Raw genomic sequence first — 12,540 nt, forward strand, 5'->3', positions numbered from 1 at the left:
GCTGCAGCTCGGTAGCGTCTAGAGTGGAGTTGATTTTTTGAGGGGATGATGTCACCGGAAGGGGCGGGGCTTCTTTCAATCCAGTGACGACCCAATAGCAGGAGGCAGCGTGGAGCTGGAGCTGTGGCTGCATGATGGAGCTGTGTGCAGGTGGGAATGAGGACACAGGACTCAGTGTGAGAGGGATGAGGATGAATTTTGGGTGCAAAGAAGTGTGGATGATGGTATTGTATGGGGACTGCATGATGGAGGGTTGCATGGGAAAAAGGCACTGCTACTTGTATAAGGCTGCTTATGGGGGGGCTTTCACAGGAAAAGGGCTTATGTTATATGCGTGAGGCTGCATGGAGAAGGTGATGATGGGCTGTATAGAGAAGAGGGTGATGATGAGGGTCTGTGTGGAGAGGGGGGGATGATGATGATGGGGGCTGTGTGGAGAGGGGGGGATGATGATGATGGGGGCTGTGAGGAGGGGGGGAATGATGATGATGGGGGGAATGATGATGGGGGCTGTGAGGAGGGGGGAAATGATGGGGGCTGTGAGGAGGGGGGAAATGGTGATGATGATGGGGGCTGTGAAGAGAGGGGATGATGAGGATGATGGGGGCTGTGAGGAGGGGGGATGATGATGAGGGTTGTGAGGAGGGGGGATGATGATGATGAGGGGCATTGTGGAGAAGGGGGCTGTGGAGCTGTGCGGGGAACGGTGGTTGATGCTGGATGGCGGCTGCAAGGGAAAATGGGTAATGTCACTCTTGTGAGGCTGCATGCATTGTGGCTGCGTGGGGCTGTGGGATGTGTTGTGAAGGGAGTGATGCTACTCACATGGGGCTGCATAGTGAAGGGGATAATGTCACTCATGTAGGGCTGCATGCTGAGTGCCTGTGTGGAGAAGGGGGTGATGTTACTTGTGTGGGGATGCATGCTGGAGCTGTGCAGGGAGCTATGTGGGGCTTATACTGTATATAGGTAGTTAAATGAGTTCTCATACTGAATCTAGGTAGCTATCTGGGAACTCATACTGTACATAGGGAGCTTTGTGGAGGCTCAACCAGTATGTATGGGGCTGTGTGGGGGCTCATACTGTATGTAGGGGCTATATACCTCACGTGTCTATGAGGTATATGGATGTTTTGTGACTTAATTACACTGTCACTAACTGGCCATTTAATCTGAAGGGTTACTAGTATCTATATTTTATAAATATTTATTAAATATTATCTGATCACCTATTGAGAATGCCTGGTCAGTTAGAGTAGTAGTCGGGCTACAGAGGGGCAGTCTATGAGGAGTGGGGGCGCCATACCGTGTAAACTTAGGGTGCCAACCTCCGCTGTCAAGAAGGGAATTGTGAAGGGCAAAACTAGTCCCCAACTCCCCACATTTCTGCTCTTTTTTTAGATCACTTTTTCTGTGCTATGTGTGTGTATTTATGTCTGTATGTTTTGGGTTTTTTAAACTAAATAAAGAGAGAATTTTTCAAGTTTTTTTTTAAGTTAGGGCTTACATGTATAAGGGCCCCATAGGTTGATCACTTCGGTTGTTGATTGAGGGGGCTCATATTGTATATAGGGGGATGTCAGGATACTTAATTCTGCTCAATATTAAGTCATACAATTATGAATAATAATTTTTTACTAGATGGAGGCCCGATGCTATGGCATTGGGAGGGCGGTAATATCATGAGGGGGCAGGCTTTGCAGCGTTGAGAATCTCTCCCCCCATGTGCTCACCCACCTATCCACTCTCCCCCCCCCCCCCCATGTGCTGACTTCTCCCGTCTGTGCTCTCTCCTTTGACCTGTCTACCCCATGTACTATCCTTCTTGTCTGCTCTCTCTCTCCTTCCTGTGCTGTGTTCTCCCCTCATGTGCTGTCCCTCTCCCCCTTGCGCTTTCTCTCTCCCCTATCTGCTGTCTTCTCCTCTCATGTGATCTCTTCTTTGACCTGTGTACCCCATGTGCTCTCCCCCTTGTCTGCTCTCTCTCTCCACCCCTGTGCTGTCTTCTTCCCCCTCATGTGTTCTCTCGTTTGAGCTGGCTCCCCGCGCAGTAAATCAGACCGTCGCCATCTTTGTGCAGGCAGATAGCGGCGGTGACATTAAAATTGCGCATGTGTTCCTCCTGTACAAAGATGGCGGCGGTCAGCGAATCATTCAGCTGATCCCGGAGGCGGCGTGAACGCGACGGTATTCCGCTGGTGGTACCGTACGCAGCCTCTTGCACGGCGTATACAGTGTGTGTGTGTGTTGTGCATACGGTGTATACAGTGTGTGTGCTGCGACGGTGTTCCGCTGGTGGTGCCGTACAAGAGGTTTCCATATTGAGACACCCATCACTTGGGTGTCCCAAAATGGCGGTCGACAAACTTCCACCGCTTGGAATTCTGGGATCCGGACACATCTGGATGGAACAGGATGTGAAGACATTACAAGGTAAGTAGATTATAGATACTATGGTAATATTGAGCAGAATTCATTTCAGCCTATTGGTTCGGCCTCCAGAACAGTCACGGTCTCTCACCCCTGCTCTGTTAGGTATGGCGCTGTACATAAGAGAAAAGTTTGCGTGTGTTACTAACATGACCTATCACTTGATCTATCAAATGGGATCATGTGACATGTCACGTGATACATCCGGTATCTGGGGGGCCCAAGCCTTCTAAACTGCCCAGGGCCCTGGCTACTCTTAATCCACCCCTGCCCTCCATAGCAGCAGAATATTCTGTCCTACCTTAATGGTGTCTTCACATCTGGGTCTTTTATAGAAGAGACCAAGATCCAGCGCCAAATTTCCACCTATCAGGTGAAAGATCCTCCATTCCTGTGCAAAAACAGCGGTTTCCAATTTGAATTTCCTGCCGCGGTCCCATGCGTTCCACGGTGGAACGCAACCGGAAGTGACGTCCCGCAGGCCGAATACCCGACTTCCGCCGCATCCTGCATGTGCGCCAGAACGCTGCCATGGAGGACAGAGGAGACTCTGGGCTGGGGAGCTACAGGAGACCCCCAGCCCCAACCCCACTCAGCTTTACCCGTAGGAGCAGGCGAGTGAGGAGGTCCCGCTCCAGAGGGAACGGGAGCTGCCAGGGAAGGAAGGCCGGAGGCGATCGCTCCCTGCAGCTCGGCACAGGTAAATTTAATAGGGCCCTGCTCGCTGGCCGCAGCCACCCTAGGTGACCTCTTCATCCCATAGGGACAGGAAAACACTGGGGATGGCAGCGTTATTTCCCTTGAAGAAGGTGCTGTGAGCACCGAAACGTACGTAGGGGCATTTTACCAAGCGGTGCAAACACACAAGGCAGGTAACTATTATACTGACGTGCTTACATTATGATTTGCTACTATTGCAATTACACAATCATGTATACGTATTAAGGTCAGAATAGAGACTTGGGCACATGATCTTCAGAGTCATGGGGTTAATTATTAATTATTTTTAGTATGATAAAAATTTGCCTGACAATATAGACTGACCATAGCATAATATGTGCATGACTTATATCCTTCATGCACACCTGTGACTCATGATTTGCGTTAGGCATACACGGATATGTGATCCGTTTCTGCCCCCTCTTCTCTGTTTATATGTGTTTTGCATTGCACTATGTGTGAGCCTATATCTGGACCTTGTTCTAACTTTATGAGGAATTTTTCTCTCTTTCTCTGTTGTTCAAATGAACAGTCTTTTATCATGTTTATATGATTAATGCTTAATAAAAATCATGTTTTTTTTTCTAAAATTATAATTGGATCTTTTTGTGACTCTAAATCTGTGCTTTGTAGGTATTATATGGTGGAGAGGTTGGAGTGTGATTGATTGAGTGTGTGGACAGGTGTGTTTTATACAGGTAACGGGTTAAAACAGGTGCAATTAATACAGGTAATGAGTGCAGATTAGGAGGGCTTCTTAAAGAAAAACTAACAGGTCTGTGAGAGAATTCTTGTTGGTTGGTAGGTGATCAAATACTTGTTCAACGCAATAAAATGCAAATTAATTATTAAAAAAAAAAAAAAAATCACACAATGTGATTTTCGGTTTTTTTTTTTTTAGATTCTGTCTCTCACATGTGAAGGGTACCTATGATAAAAATCACAGATCTCTCCAGTCTTTGTAGGCTGGAAAACTTGCAAAATTGGCAGTGTATCAAATACTTATTTTCCTCAATGTATGTATGGAGATATATATATTACTACATTATAACTTATTTATGGGTAGTAGAAAATCAGATACAGTGTAGAGAAGTGATTTTTTTTTATTTCAGTATTGATGACTACATAAATTCCAGATTATAAACATGTTTAAATAGTCACATTTAATAAATGCAAACAGTGAAAGGATTAGAGATCTTGCAACTTAATCTATACAATAAGTTACACAATGTAGGTGTCATACTGATGGAAAACATTACAAATAAATGGAGGATGAACTGAAACAAAACATTTACACAAAAGAAATCTGAGAATGCCATTGATATCTAGCGTCCATCCAGTGCTTTATCCCGTGCAATCACAGACTCATCAAATTTAATCATGAGAGTGGTTCCTTTGTGCCAATGCGCAGTTACTTTGGCTGGAAATCCACTGCAAGTCAACAGTGACTCTACAATGCCAGCGGTGAAAGATGCACAGTTTAGAGTACTGTTCTCCTTTGGTACAGAAATGTACGAATTGATGAGAGGATCCTTTTCGATAATGTAGTAAGTTTTGTCGTCATCATTTGCTTGCTCTAGCTTGTCTGCTTCTTTACCAAATAGAGCTTTCCACGCGACAACTTTTATGAAAAGGAGTGCACTAATAACTTTGGTCTCTCGTTTTCCATTCTTCTCTCTCATCACTAGCGGATCAAGGATGCGACATCCAACTTGCTGGCCAAGTTCAGACAGTTTCGCTTGGAGCTCAGAAACAGAATAAACACGATTTTGGCAGTACTGGACTATTTCAGAGAACAGAAGTGCAAATGCACTAAGGCTCACCTCTGTCTTTGGTCTAGCAAGTGAACGCTCTAAAATAGTAGACTTTCCTCGGCTAAAGCGGGAGTCCATGACCTGTAGAAAAGAAATAATGCTTGAAAGATCACCATGCAAAATGTACAGTTTTATTTGAATAGACTTTGTCCCCAATTCACCAAGACCAGCACTGGTCACACCACCATTCCTTTCACGTCCCACCTGTGCCCATGGTGGAACAGCTGGGTGAAACTGGTGTGAAAACACCCAAAGTTACAACATTTTTGCGCAACATTAAGTTGCAAAAAAATGTTTTGCAACTTATCAAAGTGTTTTACGCCAGATTTCTGTTCAAAATACTTTGATGAATGGGGGACCACTATGCTTTTAATAGATATATGAAAAAAAAAAAAAATATCAAGAATTACTGCATTTAACAAAAACCTAATTTAAAATAAGACATTTTCTGAAGACAAATTCCCGTTAAAGAAGCAGTCTGGAATTTTCTTCTTGTCTGAACGTAATGAACAAAATAAGTAATACTGCCCTTGTTAATTTTAATGCTTACTTTTCGCCATGATTTCAGAGCCCTTTCAATCCTCAGCTGAACCACCTGACCCTCTCTGACGTCTCAGATCATACAGCTCCATCAGTATGGATGAGAAGTCAGTCGCTCTATGCATCCTGCGAGAGCCTTGTGCGGGTATCCTACAAATGCATACACACTGACTACAGTGTTTACTCTGCACTGAGTGGGTCATGTTATTCTATTGCAGTTTTCTGCTGCACTACTAAATATATATAATGTAAAAGTACAAATAAAAGTCTGTCTCTATGCAGACGTAGGAGCCCCAAACAAGTGTCATAGAAATGCATATAGTAACGGACTTCTGGTCCTCACAGGAGATGCTGTGTGATCCAGGAAGTCAGGTTCATGTCACATAGTAAGGCTGAGGACCAGAAAACAGGCTGAAATTCAGGAGTAAAGTTCTCAGAAAGAGTTAGGGGCAGTAGTATTTACTACCCAAGCAAAAAAATCCACTATGATGCAACATGTGTTGTAAATGGTTTCTTGAGTCCACGTTTTGCTCACCACTGTGTATGTGTTATGCTTTTACACATCAAAAGTTGCATTGAAAGGCATTTTGAAGCATTTCCCAAATTCGTACATGGCAGTAATGGTGCAGCAGAAATCTGCAACAGAATAATAGGACTCTTGATGGATGCAGTGTAAATAATGCACTAGGATTGAGAGCCATATCACCATAACATTTGGGGAAGAGGATTTGTCAATAAAGAGCCCATAAACTATAGACAGCTGTCGGGCGAACGATGGTTCGGCCAACCGTTCAGTTAACAGCTCTCTCTCCAGACTCCTCCATACACAGGAGTGCTCAGCTTAGCCCATTGTTCTCCATGAGAGTCGCTACAGGCTCTTCTGGCAGTGGCTTATCACGTAGGGAACAAATGGATTATCAGTCCGAAATTGGACATACCGGATCCTTTAGGGAGTCGGAACGCCTCTGATAGCAATGGCTTCAACAAACTTTTCTCTAATATGTGTAGCGGCCTTAACCTTCATGAATTAGAGCATTAGGACACAGACTGCTGGTGGTAGGTAGGGAGTGCCTGTGATTTAGGTTTCTACAAGAACTTCTGCTGGACAGCTTTAGTTCATATCGGCTCAGCATACATAGGAACCTATGCTTCCTGGCTAATTGTACAGCTGTTTGGAGAGCATCATTTAAGGAGTTATTCTCATCTACGCCTTTCATAATAAATCTGTCTAGACTATGACTATTGGAGGTGAGGAAACAGAAATAGCGGACAGCGGCTAAGCTACGTTGTTTCTGTAACTCCCACAGAAATGTACCAACAGTCCTGTGCTAGCTGCTCAGTATGAGAGCTGACCCTTAATGACCAGCCTGGTATGGGCCTTAAAAAGGACCTTTCATCAGTTTGAACATGTTAAACTAGCAACAACATGACATAGGGGCTGCAGAGATGAGTATAACAAAGCTGAATTTATTATATCTATTTCAGAGATATTAGCTTGTAAAGTGTAGAATATAATTTATGATAAACTCAACTGAGCGTTACCAGAGATTTTTTTCTGGAGGCGTGTACTTCCTCTCCTGCATAACATTGACCAATCATAAACACACAGTAACATAGTGAGAAAAAAAAGAGCCCACCCCCCACAATATCTTACAGCAGGTTTCTCAGTGTGAGACATGTAACGACAGTTTAACAGGCTCAAACTGGTGATGGGTCATCTTTAGGAATCTTTCACATGTCAGTATCTCCCTTACGAGTGGTGACCATTTCCACACGTACCAGAGACACTGAAATACGCAGACTCATTCAAATGAATGGGTTTGTGCACACCTCAGTGTTTATTCACAGACCATGTGCTCTACACGGAGACAAGTCCGTATTTTTGCGGATACACAGTTTTTACATTGCTGTTCAATAGCTTAATTTTTTGTGCCATGTTTGTAGCACTTTTTCAGGCAGTTTCCAGGCAGAATCTTCCTGAAAGAAATGCTGTGTACACATACCCTTTTGGCTGCGTGCCCACTATGCGTTTTTCAAGCGTTTCTGCAGTGGAATTTCCGCAGCGAAAACGCTTGGTAATACGTGCCCCATGGTTCCCAATGATAACCCGCATGTGCTGTGCACATGCTGCGGAAATTTCCACTGCGGATTATCATTGCGGAAAAATAGGCAGCATGTCCATTAATTTTGCGGACACGCAGCGTAATTGCCATTGACTTGCATTGAAACGCTTAATATCCGTGTCAGCACATTTGCACACACGGATATTATGCGATCCTATGTGCGGATGGTACCCAGGTCTGGAGAAGAGGAGACCATATCACCTGTTAAAAAAAAGAATTTAAAATAAAAAATAAAGATTATACTTGCCTTCCGATGGCCCCCGGTCTCCTCAGCGATGCGTCCGGTCTGTTGTATGGGTCGCGGTGGTGTGAGGCTCTGCCATGATGTAATTTAGTCATGTGACAAGTCACGCGACCGCTGACGTCGGCGGTCACGTGACCTGTCACATGACTCAGTGATGTCATTGCAGGTCCTTTCACACCGCTACGACCCATACAAGAGACCAGACGGAGCGGAGAAAATACTGGGGGCCATCGGAAGCTAAGTATAATCTTTATTTTTTTTCTTTTATTAAACTATTACTTGATCACAGTATATAAATCTATGCCGGTTGCATGGATTTATATAGTGTGACCAAGTTGTCAAGCACTTTTCCAAGTGATGCTAAAATCGCTTGGAAAAGCGCTTGATAACCCGCATGCAGAAATGCATGCAAAAACGCTTGACAAACGCTTCTACCTGGCAGGAAAACCGCATGGAAAATCCGCATGCGTTTTTCCTGCCAGGGAGAAGCAGAAAAAATAAGAAGCATTTCTGCATCATGGGCACTTAGCCTAAGGCTGGAGATACCAGGAGTGCTGCGGCAAGAAGAGGCTGCAAACACTGCTGTCCATTAGGACAAGTTTGTCAGTGTAGCAAGACATTTTGATGCACTATAGATATTACTTCCCTAGATAAAAAAAAATCATGATTTCTCAATTAAAAAGGTATTTAGGGATTTATTTATAAAGGCATTTCCTTTAGCTATTTTTTCTCTATTTACTTCCTTAACCCCTTCACGACCTTTGAAGTATTTATGTCAAAGGTTGTGTTCCTGCCAAGCACACATCTTTACTCGCACATGACGACTGATTTAATCAGTCATCATGTGCCTTTAACAGCCGTGAGTGGAGCGGTGCTCTGTCTGCAGCTGGTAATCAGTTAAATCCCGCTGTCAATCACTGACAACAGAATTTAACGCGCAGGCAGGAAGCACGTCATACATCCTGCCCATTGGTGCCTGTCACGTGATCACGGGGAGCCGATGGGTTGTCACGACGGCCAGGGGTCAGAAGACCCCCCATGCCTGTCATTACGATCCTCTTGTAAACCCTGGCCTGTGGTCCGCATTCATAGGAGATTGTGATCTTTGCTATACATAGCAGTGCTCAAGCACAGGCAATCGGACACAAGTCTCCTATGGGGACTATTAAAGTCAGTAAAAAGGTGAGGAACAAAAAGTTTTTAAAAATATGAAATTTATAAAAAAAAAAAAAAAACAACAAAAGTTCAACTTACCCTCCTTTTCCCCCCATTAAAAAAATAAAAATAAAAAATACACATTGGCTAACGCTGTGTTCAGCAATGTCAGATCTATCAAAATATAAAGTAAATTAATCTGATCGGTAAACGGCGTAACGATAAAAAAAAAATCAAAACGTCAGAATTATATTTTTTTGGTCGTCACAACACTGCAATAAAATGCAATAACGGGCGATCAAAACATCGTATCTACCCCAAAATGGTATTAATAAAAACGTCAGCTCAGGGTGCAAAAAGTAAGCCCTCACCCGGCCCCAGATCCTGAAAAATGGAGACGCTACGGGTCTCAGAAAATGGTGACATAAGTGCCAGTTTTTTATATTTATAAAAAATATATTTATATTTGGTATATGCGAACTCATACTGACTTGGAAAATAAAATTGCCAGGTCAGTTTTACCATATACTGAATATGGTAAACAAAAATCCAAGAAATAATAGTGGAATTGCACTTTTTTTGCAATTTCAACGCACTTGGAATTTATTCCCTGCTTTCCAGTTTATCACATGATAAAATGAATGGAGTCATTCAAAAGTGCAATTCATCCCGCAAAAAAAAAAGCCCTCATATGGCTATGGGGACGGAAAAATAAAAAAAAGTTATTGCTCTTGGAATAAGGGGAGGAAAAAACGAAAGAGCAAAAACGGAAAATTGCAAAATCATGAAGTGGTTAAAAGGAACCTGTCACCAGATTTTTGCCACCTAATCTATGCGCAGCATAATGTAGGCAGAGATCCTGATTCCAGCGATGTGTCCCTTACTGCACTGCTGTATGTAGTTTGAAAAAATAAATTTTTTTATCATGAGACAATTCTCACTAGAGGACTAGTAAACCTGCAGCCTTGTAGTCCTCCATATTCAGGTGTTCTGTATAACGCCGCCCAACTTTCTGCCTATGCGCAATGTACACATAAAGTGGTCAGTGGTGTGGGTGGCATTATACAGAGCTCAGCATTCAAAGAACTGCTAGGTGTATAGCTGATACAACAGCGAATTTATCAAATCTGCAGCAAGCAGCTCAGTAATTGACACATCGCTGGAATCATAATCTTTGCTCCTATATCATGTGGGGGAGCAAAAACCTTGGGGCAGATTCCTTCTTTGGAGGGGTTTTCTGGTCAGGATATATTGATGGCCTCTTCATAAAATATAGACTGGACTGAATGTGACGTAGCAAGTCGGGGGCCACTACACAGTTGACAGAGCCGTCTGTTCTGGCCACCACTGAGAAAAGATGAGAAGTGGGTGCTAGATTCCCATCGATTTGATATTCACAGCCATTCCTTGGGATAAGTCATCGATATAAGAAAAAGCAGTGGTGCATCCTATTAATATACTCTTATTGTACAAGGGGTTTCCCACCTTAGGAGATGAGTTTTATTTTTTTCTTACATAAATGCAGGTATTTTGGAGCAAAATTTATTTTAGCAATTGCGTTTCATTAGAAGGTCTGCGTCATTTCGCTTCCCTTCACATTGGATGTCGTCTGTGGTCCTAAATCAGCTGAGAGGAGCTCAGATGAAGAGAGACAAGTGTCACAAACCCTCCTGTCAGTGTGCGCTCATGGGTGATGGATGCTCAGTTAACCCTTTGTGCAGCCAGTAACAGACAGGTAACACAGAGTCCACAGAAGGCAATAAAAGTATCGAAACCCAATTTTATCCCTAAATATATCAATTAAAGAAGAAAAAAAAAGATTTCCCCCAAGCTGGTCAGTCCTATTAACCATATTTCAGACATCCCCCACCCAAAACACAGCTCTGCATCACTAATCAGTGAGCATGGAGTCAGTGTATGATCAGGCCCATGGATGCTGCTTACAGCATACAACAGTCACCCAGGCTATGGGTGCAGGCTGTAAGGAGGCTGCTTCCTGCACAACCATTATGGTGGGGGAGGGAACAGATCAGAGACAGGTGACACGTTACTGACAGCTCTCTGTATGGAGCTCCCCTTTAACATGACACTCCGCCGGATTCTACATTGTTAGGTGGACCTGCTCTGTTCAGCAGCCACAGAAAGGAAACCGACTGTCAATGCGGTGCTCTGACTCGTTGCCGCTTACCTCAGAGCTATGTGTCAGGCTTCTAGCAACAGTCTACCCCGAATACATCCGCCAAATCAACCCGGAAGTAAACGCCACAGCAGATGGAGAGACGGGATCCCGCCTCCGGAAGTAGCCCAGCAAATCAGTAATCCACTGACAAATTGCTGCGGGTTGTGGATCGTGACGTCACACCACTAGCATAAGACACGATCTGTGATTGGTTGTAGCGAGGGCTTGGCGCTCGAGAGCAAGTTCCGTGTAGTAAGAGATTGTCAGACTCAGTTCAGTCCTGCAGAGAGCGGAGGGGTCGCAGCTGCTGCCAGACTAGCAGGAGGAAAGTAGTAGCCAAGGGCTAGTTGTCTCCCCGAAGTAGTCACAGACACGTCCTCCAACTGCTGAGCGTGTGTGCGAGGTGCACATAGTACCCCAAACAGGAGCAGTGAGCCCATACCTCCCACACTTACCACTATTAACCCCCTCCTGACTGGGCAGGTTTTCATTTTTCCTTCCCAGAGCCACAAGCTTTTCCTTCATTATTCCGCAGGCAGACGTTGCGAACCGTCCAGAAATTCCCAGACAGACCGTAAAAACAGGACAGATTTTTTTCCCTGTTTGTAAAAAAAAAAAAAAAAAAAAGTTTTTGTCCATGATTTTTTTTTGAAGATTGTTGTTTGTCGGTGATTTTTTTTATGAAGTTATCCAGAAAAAATGTAAAATCAAGTTGGCCACGCTGCGTATGAGCGCTGGTATTTTTGCAGGACAAGTTGTGGTTTTGAATGACGCCGTTTGCTTTACCATATAATAAGAGTGAAAAATGGAAAAAAAATCCAAGTGTAGTGAAAAAAACCCCAATTGCGCCATTGTTTTGGGGTTTTGTCTAATTGGTTTTCATTGTAATAATGACGTGGTTGCATGACCAGTACGGTTACAGCGATACCAGAAAAATGGGGAAGAAAAAAACAAAAATTTTGTAATAAAAAAAGACTGGTGTCACAATTCTCCATGACTTTATTTTTCCTTGTTTTTGCATGGTAAGCTGTAGTTTTTATTGGTGCCATTTAGTAGAACATGTGATGTTTCTGTTAGGTCTTTGAGTGTCGGTGCAGCAAATGAAATCTATACATATTTCTGTATTGAGGAAAGCGGGCGTGATTTAAACCTTTTTTTTTCTTCCATTTTTGGAATATTTTAAAAACATTTTAATACTTTGAAATTGCAACCTCTTAGGCTATGTGCCCATGATAAGGAATAGCAGCGTTTTGGATGCAGTGAAAATAGACCGTGTCCAATACACGAGTATTACTGATTGTGGACATGTACCCTGAAAGAAAACCTTCCGCTAAT

The 12,540-nt window shown here is 43.6% G+C and overlaps 1 protein-coding gene across 1 annotated transcript; it reads right to left on the reverse strand.

Moving 5' to 3' along the window:
• Positions 1-4,235: 4,235 nt before the first annotated feature.
• Positions 4,236-11,367, reverse strand: TRAPPC5 (trafficking protein particle complex subunit 5). Its single transcript, XM_073681225.1, has 2 exons — positions 11,215-11,367; positions 4,236-5,045 (listed from the first exon to the last, which is right to left on the reverse strand). The coding sequence occupies exon 2, from the start codon at positions 5,040-5,042 to the stop codon at positions 4,476-4,478; it is 567 nt and encodes a 188-aa protein (XP_073537326.1). The 5' UTR covers positions 5,043-5,045; positions 11,215-11,367; the 3' UTR covers positions 4,236-4,475.
• Between the last annotated feature and the right edge of the window lie 1,173 nt (positions 11,368-12,540).

The sequence above is a fragment of the Phyllobates terribilis genome, unplaced genomic scaffold, assembly GCF_046119375.1.
Source record: "Phyllobates terribilis strain yellow unplaced genomic scaffold, ASM4611937v1 Scaffold_5__5_contigs__length_657084704, whole genome shotgun sequence".
Lineage (NCBI taxonomy): Eukaryota > Metazoa > Chordata > Amphibia > Anura > Dendrobatidae > Phyllobates > Phyllobates terribilis.

Bases quoted from the DNA above. Each gene is read 5' to 3' on its own strand.
- TRAPPC5 (XM_073681225.1), bottom strand. From the start codon at position 5,042: ATGGACTCCCGCTTTAGCCGAGGAAAGTCTACTATTTTAGAGCGTTCA.